This window comes from Corapipo altera, unplaced genomic scaffold (genome assembly GCF_003945725.1).
Source record: "Corapipo altera isolate COAL_440 unplaced genomic scaffold, ASM394572v1 24b, whole genome shotgun sequence".
Taxonomy (NCBI): Eukaryota; Metazoa; Chordata; class Aves; order Passeriformes; family Pipridae; genus Corapipo; species Corapipo altera.
Window position 1 is genome coordinate 10,956,909 of NW_020884888.1, and position 19,892 is coordinate 10,976,800.

At 40.5% G+C, this 19,892-nt stretch overlaps 1 protein-coding gene across 1 annotated transcript in view; it reads left to right on the forward strand.

The window, feature by feature from the left end:
• Positions 1-19,892, forward strand: part of GRB10 (growth factor receptor bound protein 10) — a 144,616-nt gene that overhangs the window by 116,759 nt on the left and 7,965 nt on the right. Inside the window, exons 6-13 of the mRNA XM_027643863.1 lie at positions 3,647-3,803; positions 9,466-9,581; positions 11,595-11,669; positions 14,715-14,852; positions 15,390-15,500; positions 16,656-16,754; positions 18,248-18,325; positions 18,988-19,104. Of these exons, the coding sequence (XP_027499664.1) occupies positions 3,647-3,803; positions 9,466-9,581; positions 11,595-11,669; positions 14,715-14,852; positions 15,390-15,500; positions 16,656-16,754; positions 18,248-18,325; positions 18,988-19,104 (891 nt within the window). The remainder of the gene's footprint in view (positions 1-3,646; positions 3,804-9,465; positions 9,582-11,594; positions 11,670-14,714; positions 14,853-15,389; positions 15,501-16,655; positions 16,755-18,247; positions 18,326-18,987; positions 19,105-19,892) is intronic.

Consider the following 19,892-nt stretch of genomic DNA (forward strand, 5'->3'; position numbering starts at 1 on the left):
AGAATGTATTATGCTTCATTTTCCTTTGTAGATAATAAGCCCCAAATCAACTTTGGAAGTGAAACAGCATTTTTGCTGGAAGAAGTCTGAATAGAGAGCCCTTAACATCTTAAAGCAGGAGATATTTTCTTGAAGAAAAAAAAAAAAAGAAGGAAATGTGAGAGGGTTGGATTTGACCAATTGACTTTAAACTCAGTCCCCTCTGTGATACAGGAATATTGTTATCTGCCTCTTTTGTCACTGAAGCTGTCAGAAAGTTGGAGGTGAAGCTTTGTCTTCAAGTTGGTTTCATATTTGTGGTTGTACATTATACTCTGCAGCATTGTGTGGGGACATAAAATGCCCTTACCTTTCACATAAGCCTCTTAGGGGCCATTGGACTCTTGCCTCTGCAGAGGCATAGGGTTTCATCTCACTTCTGCCTCTCTCCTGTCCCCTAGGGCAGGGTTCAGCTCAGGCCATTACATCCCCTCCTGATGTAGTGTTTTATATCTCTGATGTCAGTGGTGATACACGGCCTTGCACTGTCCTTGATGGCAAACACAGCACTATTAATAGTCAGTGAAGTTAACTTGCTCATTGCTGCATTCATGCTGCCCACCCACTGCATTCCAGTCCCTGGCCTTTAAAGGCACTGTTAAAGCCCCAAAGGCTGACCAGTCCCACAAATGAATGTATCCATGTTTGTAACACAACTCTCGTAGTGGCTACGGTGTGGGAGTAGCAGATGCTGCCTGCAGGGCCTGGCTGTCGGGAGAAGAGAACATGGCGTTACAGCAGTTGCACACTGAACTGGGTATCCAGTACCTGCTTTGAGATGCTATGGTACTTCAAAGGGGCTGGCATCAGCATCAGCTCTGGCTCTGGGCAAGGGAGGGGAGGCTGGAACACACACCCATGACCCCTTTACTTCATATCGAGACAGCATAGCATGAATAAGCATAAAAGACAGCTGCAGTTTCTTCCAGTGGCCTTATGCCATTAAGTCTTTCCGTGCTTGGGAGCAGAAAAAAGTGTGGTGGTTGTCTTACAGCTCTCTCTTTTCCACCTGCACAGGCTGGAGAGGCACCTGCAGCAGAACAGCTTTGCCTCTCTTCTGGGACTTGGCATTGACAAGGATCAGGTGCAACCTGTCCTGTATCACTGACTTGTTCCCAGCAAAACAGCAGGGAAGGAAAAGAGGGGGTTTTGTGCTCCAGGTGTTGCAAAAGAGGCAATTGCTGTGGTGTATTCCTGATTCAGGCTCCCTTGTGAATGCTGAGGCAGCGAGCGCAGGGCTGTGCTTCTCGTGACTAATGAATGAATGATGTCACCAGGTTGCTTCCCGAGGCAGGAAATCCATCCAAAATAGTTCAGTTTCAATACAGAAAGTGGAGTTACGTGCACAGAGTAAGCTGAAAGTAGAAAGGAATTCTTTCATCACCAACTTTTTGCTTGTGTCACTCCTTTCCAATCTATAGCTATACTACAAAAAGTAGAAGAAAAAAAAAGAATCAAGCAGGCGTTAGGTCCCCCCCATTCCCCACTAAAACCAAAACAAATAAAACAGCTACTTTCTGTCTTGTTGAATAATGGCTTTTCGGTGTGCTCACACGTCCAGGGAGGGAACACGAGAGCTGCGCTGCCCGCTTGCAAACCGGTGTGATGCCTGCGGGGTGTCTCAGGCATCAGTCCACTCGTGTCCCCCAGTTCCACGAGCGCGTTGCTGAGTGACAGAGCGGGCCGGGACCGCTGCAGGTGTGATGTGGGGCTCTGCTGCGAAACGGGGGCTAGCAACAGAACAAAGACTTGCCCACAGGACAAAAAGCGGGGGCACCCCCACGCCCAACAAATTCCTGCGTTTGCGAGGATGCCTCTGGCTTGGCTAAGTGTTGGCAGGAGTGCAGCCGTAGCATTGTACAGCACGCATGCCTTCCCCAGAGCAACTGGGATTCCCCCTCCTCTCCTCTCCAGAGCCCACTTCTGAAAGAGCTGGCTCATCCCTGCTGTCAGATGAAGCCGTTTCCTGAACGCGCGGGTTTGAGTCACTTGGGCTGGGATGAGGCTTTAACTCCTCCCTCACTGGGCTCGAATTTGTGCGTGGCCGGGGCACTGGCGGGCGGGGGGGGCAGGGAAGGCGCCGGGCGTGCAGCGCTGCCGCCGCCCCCTCGGTCCCAGCCCGGTGGCACCGCGGGTCCCGGAGCGGGTCCGGACGCGGGTCCGGCCCTGGCAGGAGAAGTTCAAGTGCCCAAGTTGCAGGCGGATGACATCAGCCGCGGGCAGGCCGGGCTGCGGGCGGGCTCGGCACCGGCGCCGGGGCAGCAGCACACGCGTGCCGGCCTCCCCCCGCCCCGGGGCGGCCCCAGGGGGCTCCAACGCCCCGAAGGTCGTCATAAAAAAAAATTTCCTTTGTAATTCCTTTTTCTTTTTTCCTTTTTTTTTTTTTTTTTGGGGGGGGTGGGGGAGGCGGGAATAATTTGGAAGTCTGATAGTGTGTGGGAAATGATTACATCAGTCGGAGGGAGGGCTAGGATTGGTCTGCACAGTGTGGTTTGATTCACTACCGCAAAGATTGCGTGTAACCCTTTGAGTGGAGCCCTGGCAGAGTTGTTTCCCTCCCCAGAAACAGTCCCCATAGCAGGGTCTACGTGACAGGTAGGGTACACCCACCCGCTGACACTGCCGGCACCCCGAGCGCCCAGCCGCAGGCTGCACAGGGTCGGCGGAGGCAGACAACTAACTCTCAAGAGGCAATCCCTATTTAAAATGCCATCTTGTTCTTCCGACTGCTGCCTTTTACGTGCTGTTGAGGTAAGATTTTCCATATCGAATTACCCTCCACGTTTTTGTTAGACTCTCCTTCTCGTGCTAGGATGTGGAGCATTTTAAACACAGAGTTCATTTAAATCTGGGACCTGCACGTTTTCCCAGAGAAATAATTTTGCGGCAAGTGTCTCTTGCTTGAGCAGAACAATGCAAAGAGGAAAGCATCTGTATAATTCAGGAGGTGGGGAGAAGGTTTCTGACTTGTTCTTTCATCCCCATTAATATTTAGGATGTGCAGCGTATGCACATTTGGTTTTGAACTACTTTCAGGCTAGCATCAGAAAAGAAGTCAGGGTAGGGAGAGAAATCTGTGGACTGTGCTAGGTCATTGATCCGCCGGCAAACTGCAAGTGGGACTTCCCCACATGAAACAATCAAAAGTTAGTGGGAACAAGAGAGCCATATTTAATCTTTGGGGTCTTGGCCTGCTCCTCTGTGAATGTTCAGAGGCCTCTGGGATCGCAGTGAAAATTGTGTGTGTTTGAGTGGATGTGATTTCTCTCGCCCACTGTTGCCAAAGTACTCTCCTGACATTGTTTCACGTTTGCTTACCTTATGCAGCTTTATACAGAACTTGCTCTCTCACTTTTTCTGTGTTCGTGGTCATATTAATCCTGCTGAACCTTTGTTTAGTGCAGGGAGGTGTTGGGGAGGGGGGAGGGGAAATAGGTCTAGGGGGCATCTAGAGAAAGTGTTCTAAAGTGAATCATCCATTTCATTTGTCCTGGCTGCCAAGGTGCTTGGAACCCTCATGCCAAGAGGATGATGCTTTTCTACAGTAGCTGTGTGGTTTGCCTATGTTCAGAGCTGTTGATCTGTAAGTGTACCCTTTATGTTGCAGGATGTAAAAGTCTTTAGTGAAGATGGAACAAGCAAAGTGGTCGAGATTCTAGCAGACATGACAGCCAGGGACCTCTGTCAGCTGCTCGTTTACAAAAGTCATTGTGTGGATGATAACAGCTGGACTCTAGTGGAGCATCACCCTCACCTAGGATTAGGTAGGGAATGGTCAAAGGGGTGGCATGGTTACCTGGGAACATAAAATATGTGTAATTCATATAAATGTGCTTCCAGACGGAACATTTTCTTTCCACTGCTTTTATTTGTACAATTAGCTGAAGTCACATACGTGCTTTCTGTGTATTACAATTTGATGTGTTAAGCGTTTAAGCCATTTTAAGTCCTTCTCTTATTTCCCATCTTCTGTTTTTTTTATATAAAAAAAAGAAGAATTGTCTAATCTTCACACTAGTGCACTATTGCTACCTTGCTGTGTCTGAAGCTATTGCAAATAAACAGCTTAGGCAAATTAAGCTTGATCCTTAGAGTACGGTCCTATGAAACAGCTCAGCTCATCACCAGCTGGGAGACCTGGGTGAACAGACTCAGCTTTGCATACCTACAGTAATGCTTATGAAAGCTAGACATGCTGAGGTGGGGGAGGGGGTTGGCTAAACTTGACTTCAGGCAGGGAAAAAATGGTGGCACCACCCGCAAATCCATGGGCAATTTCTGGACCAGCAGTGGCATCTGCTCTCCAGGCAGCAGCTCCTCCACCTGACTGAAATTAAGGTGTCATGGTTACAGTTTCAAGAAGGCAGCAAGAGGAAGAACCATGGGGAATTAAATAACACCGTGAATTGGTTTAATTACAGTACCTGAAAGGATCTCATGTTATTCAGTCTTGCTTTTCCTGTTTTTTTGTGGCACTGATTAGTTGCAGGGTTCTGCTATGCAGCTTGCAACTGCATATCACTCAGGTAACACTATCTATAATTCTACGTTGCATAAAATAATGCTTTAGACAGTGTAGCATTTGGAGTATTAGTCAATATACTTCATGGGAAATTTTTTTCTAGAAAACAGAGGAAGACAAATCATAAGCTGTGATCACCAGCATTGGAATTGTGAATGCTATCTGTAGCTAACAGAGGGATTTTTATGTCTAAAAATGTAATTCAGAACCCTTACAAATAAAAAAAGGAAACGATTTGCTGGAAATGTAATGCCCTAAACCAATACTGTTAAATGCTAATAAATGCACTGCTCTGCAGACCAACACTTAAAAAAAACCCCAAACCCATAGGATATCCTGATTGTTTAATGGTTTTATTATCTCTCCTAATGTAGAATATATGAAAAAATTAAGATTAAATACTCACTGGAATATGTCTAAGATATACTTTCAGTTCGGAGAACATAGGAGAAGAGGTGAAGAATTAAGATATAAATTACAGAACCTTTATCTCTGTAGCTTAATATGCCACATGCGCTTCTAAAAACCTTTACAAATTTTCAGTTTTATCAATGCTCATTAAACTACCAGGCTCTCTTTTTCTATATTCTTTTTCCCATCATTGCTGATTACCAAGGTATTGTGTAAACAGAAGCCTTCTCCTTTGTAACCAACATCCTTCTCCTGCCAGATTCATTCAATGATGCCACAATTCAGTGTTTGTGACATCACAATAGCTTCCATGGTGACTAATTGTGCTGTCAAACTCTGGTGTGTGACATCTCTGAATGAATCGGGCAGGGGGCTGATTAGGAAATCAAAAGCTTCTGTTTACACACAAATAACTTGGTAATTAACAATGATGGGAAAAGAGCAAGATACTTATCGGGCTGCATTTATATACATGGGGACCTGCCTGCTTTGGACCTCTGTTTCACACTGAAGCACAAAGCAAGCCCCCAGAGAAGCGGGGTGTGCAGGTTGGAGCTTCAGCAGCCACCAAACTTTGTTCCACAGGGACTGCTCCAGGGCTGTCCTCTGTATGCCACGGAGTAGATCTGTGTGAGAAGTAATGCAGCCTTTTGGGGTATAAAGCAACCAAACAAAGAAGAAAAGCATTTAAAGAATCAAAAAAGATATAATTATACAGATTTCACATACTTGAAAGGACGTGGACATAAAAGAGAATAAATGAGTTCATTTAACGGGAGACAACTTCATCGGGTTTCTTATGTTTGGGGTCCAAAGTATCCACTGTGATTTAGTCAGTAAAAATTAAATACCAACTTTAATGCTTCTGCCAATTTTTGGTTGCAGTTTGAATTTTGTATTACTTGGCTGCTTATTTCTGCTTCTATGAAGCTTAAATGCTACCCTGTATTTCAGAGACTGTCAGATCAAGGTCTGCATCCTAGGTGAATTTATCAGGTGTCTACTGTTCCATATTTTTTTCTCTAGATATAAGATTGCTAGTATAAGTATGAAACAATGGTGTGTGAAAAGAAATATGATTTAAGAGTAGTGAGAATTCTGTGTTTCCAGAAGACATTATTTCTTACACAATACATCCTTGCTGACTTAATGCTGTAGGTGCTAATCTTGAAGCCCACCGAAAGAGAGGAGTTCCTTCATTTAGTTCACTATCTTTTTTTTATCTTGATCTTGCCTAATACTACTTTCCAAAAGAGTTCAGTTTGCAGAACCAGTTCATCTTTTTACTATTGGGCAGACTGAGGACAAGATCAAATTTTTGAAGCCAGCTGCATATTTATCATTGCAGTGGTCTTCTAGGTCCCACTTTGTAAGGAACCCTCACCTGACTCTTTACTGTGCACGCGTGGACAAGTGTATTCCAAATAACATGCGTGCTTGCAAATCGCTCCAAACAACTATTGGACTGCACAAAGTATTTGTGTTCTCACTAGAGGCACAGGTGTGACAATTTGACCTCAGAAAGTATTAGATTTGACATTTAAAATGTGGTCCCTGCTACACTCTACCACTAGTATCTAAAGCGCTTTGTGGTCAAGATTTAAGCAGTCTGTGAAACTCGAATTGGTCCCATTATTTCATTTGCTACTAGAAGTACACCTAACCTGTTCATAAAATGTGATATTCTCCTTATGTGCTTCTTCGTGCTTAAGTATCATTAATTTAGGATGGGGATGGAGATCTCTGTATTGGACATTAGCAGAAATAATAATGATGAAGACACATCATAATAGTATGTGTCTAGACACCGAAAGAATCCCTACCTACAAACCTAATTTTTCCAGCTGCAGAATTGACTATGCATCCTATTAAATATAGTTGAACCAGGAAAGAAAAGTAGTAAGGCTCTGAAATATGTGAGGGTTAGAAGAAAGCGTTGTTGCAGTTTTGTACATAGATTTTTTTGTTTACATGCCTTAATATGAATGAATTAAAAGTGGAACAGTTAGACACAGCCCACACAGGGAGGGCTATTTCATATGGGGGTCCACTTGTCATTTGTAGTGATTCTCTGTGTGGGAATTTAGGGCCATGCCTGTGAGTTGTTTACAATGGATTCATCCAGCTCCTCCTCCCATCTTGTATCACTGCTACAGTTTTGTAGAATTTTTGATAATAATACAGAGCAATCGGGGGGAGGGGGTGGTCGGCAGGGGACTGGGCAAGCCTGTTCTTCTAGGAAGTGTGCAGAGGAGACTGAATGGAGCCTATCAGATAAACTGAAAGGACACATTTCTGGTCACTTCAGCAGCAATGCCACTTGAAGACAGACTGACCTATTGAACTTAGCAGGCTGACATCTGTGTGTCTAGTTTTGTAGCAGGAAGCTCCAAGCAGGGCTGAGGCTGAGTTGCTGGTGTGTCAAGTGGTGGTTCATCCCATTTGTACTAACCAACTGCAAATTACCCAAGACTTTCCAGGTGTACAACTCCTATGAAGTAGTAGCAAACTGACCAGGACTAGCTTCCTTTTTACATGTACCTGTTATGAAATGCTGTACCTTTTCTCCAAGATGGCTTTTACCATCAAAACAAAAATATAAACATTATATTATGGGGGAGTATTAGCACAGAATCTGAAAAGGTTCTTGATTTAGTAACAGAATACATGTCAGTTGTCTAAAGCATATAAGAAAACAGGCACTGAGTATATTTACAGAAACTCATCATTGAAATACAAAATCAGTTGACAAATGGTCATCTATATTGCATTTCCTCAGAACAGAATGAACTATTTGTCCCTGCCCTTAGGTGAGCCATTTTCAGTGCATTAGGAAAGCGAAGAGCGCAACTTTGTGTGGTCACAGAAGCAGACAGTAACAGAACACGTGGTCTTTTGGGGTTCATACTGTGATAAAGTTTCATACCAATGTAATTAAATGTTTTTTGGAGGAAAAATAATGTAAAAAAACAGACCCTCCACCCTCATTGGCCCACAGTCCTCATCACAAAGTGAAGGAGATTTGATTTATTAAGTTGCTTAAAACCACGATAGTAGCAACAGATCAGAAACCTGAAACTTTACCCGTGAAGCCCCTAGATAATGTACAGGTTTAGGTGATGAATGCTGAGGTGGTGAAAAACGTCCTTCTGTAACAGCCACCAGTGAAAGCATTGTCACACACATTAGTCAAAGAATACCCCTTAAAAGTGATGTTATGGCTGATGCACTGGAGCAGCCCACTATGGAAATTTTTCTATGTTAACCCCTGGAAAACGCAATCTGTAGCAAGGCTGGATGTTGCAAATGCACAGTAAATGCTGAAGTCATCAATGAGCTGGTGATGACTGACAACCTAAATGCAGGTGAAAGAGACAATGGGATCATTGACATCGGTTAAATTTTCAATCAAAGAACATACATTAATCTGCTAAGTTCAATAATTAACATTCAAGAGCTTACTCTTCCTGAGATGCCAATGACTGCTTGCTTTCTATCCTGAGAACACCCCAAGAGCTTGGGTGGCACCCTGACGTTTCTAACTGTAGGAATGCAACACGAAGTAGGTAAGGGACTCTCCAAACTTCTTCGGTCAGCAAGTCACAGACATTTTGTTTAAAGCTTTGCAAAAGTTATGTTTTGCTTGACCTAATTTTTTAATTTTGTATTATATAAGGGATGAAAGCACTGACTAGTTAAAACTTTTGAAAAATACCTAAATATTTTCATGGAAACTTCTGAAGACTTGCCAAGATAATGAGTTCATTAAGTAGTGCACACTTAAACAGTTGCCTTCTTTCGAGTTACTGCTTTCAGTGAATTGGATTTGTTAAGCTATCTGTTCATGCTTTGATGTGCCATTCTTTTGACCAGAGAAGTGGTGGTTATGGGGAGTTACCTTGTAACCAAATCTAGAGCAGAAAATTGCCCTGTCATGTGTACAAAACGTTTGTCTCTGTCAGTATTCCTGTAAAGTAGATCCTGTGACCTCTTTCATAATAAACCCCATTGTCTAACATCTACAATAAAGGCCTGAAGTTCACCTTGAAATGAACTGGTTTTATAGAGTGTGATCAAATAGGACACTGTATTTCTGTGATAGTTCAAGACCTAACAGTGGCCTTTCTGTAGCTTTTTTTCCCCCTTAAACCTGTCCACCTTGCCAGTCCCACAGCGTACAACCAACACAGAGTTTTGTCTTTATCATTTAAGCTTCTGCACACAAAACAAATATATTCCTTTTGAGAAAATCTGTGTTTATGAAGCCCTGATACAGGAAATCTTTGAAGAACACTGCCATATGATGTTAAACTTTGTAATACTTTACAAAGTAAAGCATTGCTTCATGGCAATGTGGTTTGAAAGCTAGAATGTGTTTTGCTGATTTCTTAAGAGGTAATGGAATTACACTGGGTTGTTTTACTCCTTTTCTTAGTTGATCTCTCTCCTTCTGCTTGTTGGCTGTATGTTAACATCATGTTCTTTTTCCACAGAGAGGTGCTTGGAAGATCATGAGCTCATAGTTCAAGTTGAATCCACAATGGGAAGTGAAAGTAAATTTTTGTTCAGGAAGAATTATGCAAAATATGAATTTTTCAAAAATCCCATGGTGAGTCTCATTACTTAGTTGTTTACACCACAGAGGGGTGGATTGCAATAACATTGCTGGGCATTATTATGTCTTAAACATCTATTATAAAAAAAAAAGAAAGGCAACCAACTAACAGAATTCTTTCCGAAGAAATTTTAACCAATGTTTAAATTCCTTTTACTCTCCTCCCAGCTTAAAAACCTCAAGTGTTTTCAAGTTACCAAATATACTTGCTTCAAAATGTCTGTTGCTAAATTGGAGGGTGACCAAGACAGGGAAATCTTGGTTGGTTTAAGAAAAACAATCAGAAGTGCAATTTACTCATCATCTTAAAAGTTACTTGATTTGAAGCAAATTGATTGCATAGCATGCAGTATCCAAACCTTTTAATTTCTGACAGTAAAAGCAAAACCCCTCTGGGTAACCCCTAAAGCACTTACTAGATACGAGGAATTTCCAGTTTATATATATTGAACATTGTTTCACCTATGGCTGTGTTTTTTGCTAGTGTGCTCTACCTCCCTTACTTATCATAGTAGCTTGCCCTCTCTATGTCCTCATGTATATCCATGGTTGAAAAGTATTGTATGTCATCACTACTTATTCCTGTATTTGTAAGATCCTTTGAACAGCATAATTTTAAACTAGTTACTGTGTAACTGCATATCTGGGGATGACTTTTCGCATTTTATCTAAACAATTAAGTTGGAACAGACTGTTGATGTGAAACAATATCAGCTGGTGTAACCCATCGTGATAGTTGAAAAAACATAACCCAGAGGTGGTTAGGTAAGAACAGATTTTGGGTCAGTCAGGCATTTGTGAGGTGAGAAGAAAAAAGATACACGAGATCACATGTAAACTCATTGCTGAAGTAACTACAGATTATAAACTCATTCATTTTTCTCATAGTTACTAATCTACGGTTGCTGCATCCTCACACATGTGCTTGCACATACATTTGTCATCTGCCAGTGCTTGTTTCAGAGTCTGTGCCTTGACTTACTGTGTGAAACATTTCTGTGCATGGAGTGTTCATAAGTTTTCACTTCTGTTGATCTTACCATCTGATAACCCGAGAACATCTGAGTGTTGTATAGAAGTTTTGGTATCATAGGAGCTAGCACACTGGTTTCATGTGGTCTATTTTAATTAATAACAGAGCATGGCAGTAAAACCAGAATTCTTGGCATTCAGTCCCAGGCTCCTGCAATCACAGAATAAATAATTCTTTTGGTGTAAGAATGCAAAGGCTCCCTATCCGTTGCATTAGCTGTTGCCATATGGCACTGTTTCTACTCAAGAGAGGCTTGTAAATGTTAGCTTTCATAACTCATTGTGCAACTTACCTGGCAGAAGGGTGATTCCTCTTCAGTCCTTCTCTTTATGCCCTAAAGACCTGAAATTTATATTACCCGAAGAGTAACAAATGTTCTAAACTGGAAATGTTTTTGTTGTGATTCATCTTGTTATAATCAGTCATTCTTTTATTTCAGTCATTTCTGCATGTCTCCATGCTTCAAATAATGTTTAAAAATTTCCAGAATGACTTCATATCATTGCTGTGCATAGTAAATTCACTGTACCAGATTATATAAGCATTTTAAAACATATCAAGTGAAAGGGGAACTGGAGGATAAAGTATGAAGTCAAGTCATTGATGCACTAAGCAAGGAATCACTGTATATTCAACCTGCAGGACCATTCATCCTGTCCTTTCCAAGAAAGTAGAGGCTGTTAGCAATCCCCAAAAGCCCTCAGTAGTAGAGGAAATGATGGGGAAACACAGCTATGAAATGGTGTATATCAGATATTTTAAAAACCCACAGTCTCTCTGCATGGGCATCTGGTGAGCAGAAGGAAGCGAAGAACTGCACTTGAAGGGCCTTGTATTACTTTCTCTATCAGGGGATCTCCGAATTGATTTAATAGTGATAGTTCCAAAAAATGAATGACTGGAAGAAAATTTCACTAGTTTTGTGTAAGAGTGTTCACATATAAAGTGACTTCCAATTGTCTTTTTTTGTCTAGAATTTCTTTCCAGAGCAAATGGTTGCCTGGTGCCAGCAAACAAACGGCAGTATCCCACAGTCACAACTTCTGCAGGTACTGTAAATTATCTGTATGGATAAAAAAAAGTTTTGGAGCTGGAGGGGGGAGGTTGAGAGGAAGGAAGAGAGAATTCAAGGGTCTGGAAAGAGTTAGTCAGAGAAAGACCAGTTAGCATATGGTGCTAATGTTGAAAATGTCTGACAAAGATCTTACCCGGTGGCATTGAGGTGTAAACACAAAGTATTCATAGCTGTGTTCACATATACTTGTTCCATTAATACTCACTCTGTGGGTATCTGGTTTGGCCACCCAATGTTGCTCCGAAAACAGTCTTGGCAGATATATTTCTAGGAAAACAAACACCCTTTTTATAAAAAGCAGAACAGAAGTACTCTTCTATACTCCACATCATAGCACAGGAGAAAATGTAAAAATGCATCTTGATACTAGAAGATGAGTTTGAGATGATGAGAGGTTTTGCTTTTACTTTTTACATCCCATGTTTGCGCCTGTCAAGAATTAACAATAAGGACCAACTTTCCCATGGTTCAACCAACTAGCTGCTTTTTTGTATAGAAAAATAATGCCCTAAGAAGTAGGTGCAAGTAGAAATTTGTATATAGTATTTGCAAAGTAATCCCATTTAAAGCTTCCCAGATTAAATTACAGGGGTGTGTACTTTATGCATATGTGTTGGTAGAGTCGTGTAATATCCGTGGTAGTGGCACGTGTGCTGCATTTATACTGAAGTTCTGATGTCGCTGTAGAGCTTCTTGCTTGCTCATGAAGGAACCATGGTGGTGGCACAGTTAGTTGGCCTTTAAGGATGGTGCTGAAGAGCAGGTTACCTCTCTGATCAGTAACTGATTCTCTTAAATCTCTCAATTTTAGTGCTGCAGTCTAAACCTCATAGTCTAAATCTTTTAATTTCAGTTGTTTCCTCAAACTGGGGTCATTTAACTCAGGACACTCAACTCAAAACACAGTTTATTCAAAGAGTGCTGTATTAAGAGTATAAGATCATGGTGCCTGGAAGACAGTGACCAGAGTACCAGGCAAATTATAAAGCAGAAGGCACAAATATATGAAGAACGTATACATACAAATAACTGATTTTAGCTTGACTTCTGTCATTTTGCATGTTTGCAAATATGCACTGACTCTCTCTTTGAAGACAACAAGTTTCCACTGACTTTTGAAACAGTGCGCTCATTTTGTCCCATAACCATATCAAAGTCCGTTAAATTCTGGTACCATGTTCACTGAGAAGAATTTAAAGCGTTAGCATCCACTCTCAGCTGGAAAACAAACAAACAACAAAAAATCCAATTTACGGAATTATAAATGAAAGTCACAAACAATGAGGTTGTAATCAGGAACCAAAACTGTCATGGATTGGCATCACCACAGACTGGTAGGAAGAGAGGTGTTCATATCTTGGACCCTTTTTCCTGTAGTGTAAGTAGAGAATTGAGTTTGTTTGTTAATACAAGCAGCAGGACTCCCTAAAAGAGTAAGATGTTCTTGAAGATAGAAAAGTTTTGATCCTAGGGTAATTTGAGTGGTAGCAAAAGGAAAACCTTACAACCTCTGGAGATACGAGAGTTTTCTTCTGGGAATGCTCACTTAGTTGCGGTCCTGGAGAATCAAAAGTCATGGGGGTTAACAACATGAGAAGGGGAGGAAAAGAGGATAAGTATATTCTCTGTTTCATTGTTTAACCATAAAAGAACAATATTCCTTAAAGTCTTTATAGTGAATATTCCTTTTCTTTAAAAAAACCCACACAACTGTTTTTCAGAATTTCAGTGGCAACTGTAATTTATTGAAGCCTAGTAGTTATTAAACATGTTGCATCTGAGGCCACCTTAAACACTGAGCAATTCCACTGTATTTAATTACATGTAGAACAGGGAAGAATATTAAATATCATCTCATTATATCATATACTGTATTAAGAGCTAATATTTTTAGTCTTAAGAATAGCAGGATCTGTTTTCCCTAGTCTCGACCTGGCTGAGTTACGCAAAAAAGCCTGCATCTTAGTTTACTTTTCTTTTATCTGACTGGACAAAAGGAACATATCTTCTTTTTGTTTTTCCCTTTCACAGCTGAGAAGTGGATTCATAGTACAAATAGCAGGAAAATTGACTGGTTTTTTCCATGCTGTTAGATGAGATGAGAAGGAGGAATGGGAAAAAATAGCTTTTAATTCTGATCCAGGGCACTGATTTTTGGGTTTGTTCCCTGTGGGCATTGTCCACCAAATAACACCAAAGCACAACTTTGAAGACTTGCAGAGGCATCTAGCCAAACAGGTTTATGCATTTTTCTTATACTGTTGAATTTATTAATTTGGTATTTGACTTACTTGAGCAAGCCCTCTGTCATTTAAACATCTGGCCCATAGTAATAAGGGAGCAATCCATCAATTCTCCTACCATAATGAAATGCTTCCTTCCTATGATATATCACAAATCAAATTATTCCGTATGTGGTCCCTCTACTTATGTCAAGAACTTAAATGCTTCTGAATCTTGAAGTCTGGTATAATTGGTGGCACTTATTTGACTGCTCTACATTTCACTTTCAGTTAAATATTCTGTTGTCTGCTATACCTCTTGTCTTGGGACAACTTAAATGCCAGAAATCCTGAAACGTGCTCTTGCCTTTCAAAAACTTTATGATAAAGACAGAGATTTTGGCCAATATTTCCAAGTGAGACAATTTGCCAAAATTGCTGTGAGAAGGTGTTATTTTAAGAATTAATAGGCTTACTTCCTCTCCCTTCAGGCAAGTGCAAGAAGAATGGGGATACAGAGAAATGCTTAGCTTTTTGGAGATATAAGTATTGACAGAGAGAATAGGAAGATGTCAGTGGTGGGAGGAGATAGCTAGGTAGATGAAATGGGAGGAGCAGGAATTTCCATTTTGACCATAAATCAGATTAAACATCTAGGTCAGTTTAAGCCTAGTGTGAAACTGCACCTCAAATCAGCAAAATGATTTGCTGTTTACCTCTCTGGTCTGGAAATACAGTGACAATTTTATAATCCATCCATAGGATACGATCTTCATTTACATTTTTCTCTCCAACAGAACTTTTTAAACTCCAGTAGCTGCCCTGAAATTCAAGGTTTCTTGCATGTGAAAGAGCTGGGTAGGAAATCATGGAAGAAACTGTACGTATGTTTGAGGAGATCAGGACTTTATTGTTCTACAAAAGGAACTTCAAAGGTAAGATTAAAGAAGAAGTTGCACAGTACTAGCATGTGAAAACATTTTCTTCTTTTACAGTGGGCAGTTTTTTGCTGGTTTTTAAATATCTCCACACAGTGTTCCCTGTTTTTATGCCATAGAAAAGGATAAGTAAGCCATGATCAAAAGACAGTCAAGCCCTGGGCTCTCAATGCGTGAACATAACCATATAGTTTCGTTATAAAATAAAACCAAACTAGCCAGGCAACATCATTGTGGCTACTGAAGTTGTGCTAACCTTCAGATTCCTCTGGAGCAATGTAATAGGTTATGCCATTTTTAATGTGATGTGTTTGCATAAGTATAGTATTTTGTAAGCTTCCTGTATCAAGCACCTTCTGTTGGTAGGCTGATATTCAAGAGGTGACAGCACTATGTCCACTTGAGGCTGCCGGGGAGAGGAACAGTATTCGTACACTGCCCTCTGTTGGAGGCCAGGCTGGAGAGACTGCAAAGCTTGCACAAGATCTTCCAAAACCTTACACTTACCTGTGATAAAACACGTTATTTCCCCAGGAGCCAAGACATTTGCAATTGTTGGCTGACCTGGAAGACAGCAATATCTTCTCATTGATAGCAGGCAAGAAGTTGTACAGTGCACCTGCAGAGTATGGATTTTGTATAAAGGTAAATCTCATTGAGTTCTTCCAAAGTTCCAGATGGTGTTGGTAGCTCAGTCACCCCAACCCACAGCTAAATGGGATTTTTGTCTAAAACTCTGCAAGCCTTTTCTGTCATGAGGACTTGATCTTTAACATCTTTCATTTGGCAGGCATGTCCTGTGAATCTTATCATCATTTTATGAGACATTTTTAACATTTTATCTGGTGCTCCTTTGGTATGGGAAATTTCTGTGCAAGAGCAGCTCACTGCTGAAGCATAGTGTGCCTGCGAGGTGGCCTTGGTTCACCTCACAGATGAAAACTTTTTCCAAGTACTCTAATTGAATAGAAAAGTTTCTGTGGACAGTGAGCACCAAAATTATACAGCAACAAAGGATCAAGCTCTGACGGGTAGTAATTTTATCATTATTATGGACCAGAGGTTTGCCTTTATTTAAAGAGGAAGATTGTCTTGGAAAAATGAAAATAAAAATAAGCAGTTGCCTTTGAAAATTTTTAAAACTGTTGTGTTGATAGATTGATTTGGACAGTATTTCTAAACTTTGAAAAGTGTAATTTTCTGAGAAGAAAATAAGGCTGGAAGCTGATTTTACTGACAGCAGTGAACTAGTCTCCTTCCACCAGCCATTCCAGAGCTAGACAATAAGGGTTTGCATCAAAGAGACTGGCAGCAGGACTGATCCTCAGTCAGTTATGGAAACTTTCATCCTTCATCTCAAAATAGGAGCTTATAAAACTTCTCACAGATTTGGGAAAAAAAAAAAAACAACAACAACAAAAAACCCACCCTAACAACCAAAACCAACAAAACTAAATGCCCTGGTTTGGTTGTAGCATGGCCTGAGTACCTTGTTCCTATAAACTGCCAGAACTGCAGGTTATTTCAAAACATAGCATCATAGAATATCCTGAGCTGGAAGGGACCCTCAAGGAGTCTAACTCCTGAAAGTCAGAAGGCACCAACATTTATCTTGCTAGACCCAACTGAGATTTCTTTCAAAGCATGCTCAGCTTCTCCTGAGCTTTAATTCAGAGTGGTGTGAGCTTTTACTGGCTAGTTCTTAAGATTAATACTGCACCTGACTTTACTCTGCAGTAAACTTAGTTGTGCTGTTGGTTTTCTATTGAATGTAGCTGACTTCGCTCTAACACTTTAAAGCCCAACAGAGTGAGAAATGAAACTAAGGAACTGAGGTTGTTATGTGCTGAAGACGAGCAAAGCAGGACGTGCTGGATGACTGCCTTTCGACTCCTCAAGGTATCTAATAATCTCTTCTACTTGTGCAAGGCTACATCTAGAGTTAAATTGCATTTGTTACTTTGTTCATGAGAAATTATCTACGTTATTAAATGTCATCTGTTCCAAAACAATACAGATAAGAGCAAAATACCTGGCAGGCCTGCCCTACCTAAGATTTTAAGCACAGGACTGAGCTCTATTCCTTCCACATATGAATCGAGTATAATTTTAGTTTTGGATCCAAATTTGAGATATGTGAATGAATCAAAATACCTTAACAAGGTATTTGCAAGTTATCATAAAGATAAATAAAATGTTTTGATAATGGTAAGTGGTTCTCCTAACTAGAACAGAGTGCCTTTTGCAATTTTTTTTTTTTTAGTTTTCTGAAGGTTCTATTAAAAGAAGTAATAAAAGTAAGTAATTCTATCTCCTGATGAAAGTAATTTATATCTGACAGCAAACAATGAAATTTCTTGGTAATATGGTAGGAGGCTTCATCATTTTTTTTGAAACAAAATCAGGATGGAGGGAACTGAGGAGAAAGTTGACTATTTTGTGCCCTTTGAAGCAGAGAACTTCCTGGTCTTCCTAGAAAAAAGGGCATAAGTTCTGATTTGGTTTTAAATCTTTCCCTGAATGTGCTGTCTTGAAAACTGCTGTGTCCTTCTGTATACCTTACTACATCCTATGTACAGAAAAAACGGTTTTTGTTTTTAAGGAACACTGAAAGATGATTAAGGGAGTACAATCAGCGAAAATTAAGGCTGTGCCTCAAGGCTTTGTCTGTGACCCTTCTTTTTATTCACCTTTAGTTTTCCATAGTCCTATATTACCCTGTTCACAAATTGTATAAACCATTTCAGTTAGAACATTCAGTAAGCAATGTTGCTACACTTCAGCACTGTGCCTCTAGGGAATGCACTGAGTAGGTGTTTTCCTACCATCCTAGCTACTAGTGTTGCTAAAATTTATCATGTTCAACGAGGAGCATGACTGGAATTCAATCACCTTATTTTTATAAGGGTATGAAAAGTACCAAGTGTTATTTCCTGCTGAAATTTATTGAAAGAGCTAGTGAACTAGAAAGGTTCTTATTTTTTATCATTTTGAAAACTGAGTTTGAATGCCTTATGCAGAATATTTTTAAGTTCCCATTACTAGAGGGTAAAAAGAAGGTAATTAATATGTGTGTTCTGACCTCGACTGAAAGCTTGTATTCTACAAGGAAAATAGAGTGATAGCTCTGGTGATTGCTGAGAGTGGCAGAAATTACCTGTGTATTTCACTCAGGCTTCTATTTTTTAAAGAAAACTTGTGTGTATTAACAGCTTGATTGCCACCTACCAATTGCTATTGCTCAACACAAATTGCTTTGGGACAGCTTCTGATCAGGAAAATAATAAACTGGTGGCACCTTGCTCCAGTGTAAGTGGTATTATGAAATCACTACAGTTTTTTTTCCTAGGGTATATATTTGAATAATAGTGTCCTTGCATTTCTTTTCGCAGTATGGAATGCTACTGTATCAGAATTACAGAATTCCCCAGCAGCGAAAAGCCATGCTTCCACACTTTTCCACTCCAGTAGTAAGTAATGAACTTACCTCATTGACATACGATGTTGGAAAAGATACATTTGCTTTTGCATTTTAAAAGTGGAAAATTTTACGCTAAGGAATGTAAATTCAGCATTGTGTAGCAAATCAATGTAAAGTTCATGTTTTGCATGAGTACAGTTTTCGTGGTTGGCTCTCCATTATCTCAGGCTTACATGATCCACATGATTGAAAAATCTTGGCTATGTCATGCTCTTTGAGACGTACAGTAGAGAGACATCTGGCTGTCTCTGCAGAAGCCAGCTTAGGTCTGGCAAAACTAGCACGTAAATTTCTTAAAATAGGCTGGGCCAAGAGCTGACTGTTAACTATCTAAAAGTGAAGATCCTATATTTGGATCCCAACTGGCCCTGAAAATGACTGGAATATAGTAATAGGGCAAGTGGGCAACTTGAGCAATACAGATTTTATTCTCAGCCTTTGAATCCTTTCCCTCCCCTGTGGCCTAAAAAGAAAAGCCATCTATTTTTGTGTCAGTGAATCTTTTGAAAGAGATAAAAAATGAGATGTATTTTTCGTGATGTTGAAGGAGAACCTTTGACAGTCTTCTGAAACAAAAACATTTTGAAATTATACTCTCAAGCTGGATTTTTCTTTTCCTGTTTTTTGAAACAAGTGAAAATTCCTTTTCAGAGAAGTGTATCTGAAAACTCACTAGTAGCAATGGATTTTTCGGGGCAAATAGGAAGAGTTATTGAAAATCCTGCTGAAGCACAGAGTGCTGCCTTGGAAGAAGGACATGCTTGGAGGGTAGCTATCTTCTCTTCTTTTCTATTTTTGCAATCAGTGTCTGTTGAGAGCCAAAACACAGTGTTCGCTATGATGTTAGTGCAGTGCTGGTCACAGTATAGCTTAGCTCCGACCTGAAGCAATCACACTGCAAGCATGCAGATCTGAAAGTCAATATCCATCTTTAGCAAAACTGTCACATTCACAACAACCTTCTACCACTGCTTCTCTGTCCCCCTAGTGTCCAGAGGAAAGTTGAGGGGGAAAGCAGACCCACCAGAACTTTACTGCCAGTTTGCAAAACCAGTCTCTGAGGAGGAATATGTCAAATTAAATGCTTCCCCACATGGAAGAGGCTGGGGCTCTGACTAATGGCTTGCTCCCAGTAAGTTTAATTGCAGAATATACAAGAGGCAGGACCTCTTGCAATGAAAACTGATGTAACTTGTTTATAGTGTCTTGTGGACAGACAGCTGCAGTACAAGTTTTCCCACATGCTCGTCTTTTAGGGAAAAGTAGTCATTACTGAAGCATTAGCTGGTGCTTTATGTACGGGAGGGAAACACTGCTTGATTTACTGAGTGCCTGGTGTTTTGCCTGAGCAGAGACATATCAGACTTTTCTTTTTTTCTCTCATTTTTTTCCTTTTCCTTTTTTTTTTAAAAATTTTTTTAGATACTGAGCTTTCATCATTAACATCTGGCTTGTGTTTTAAGCCAACTGAAATGAGCTGCTGCTTGTAGATTAGCCCCCTCCAAAGTTGCATTTCTTTTTCTCATTCTTGCATTAAATTTGCCCAGCCCCCAGTT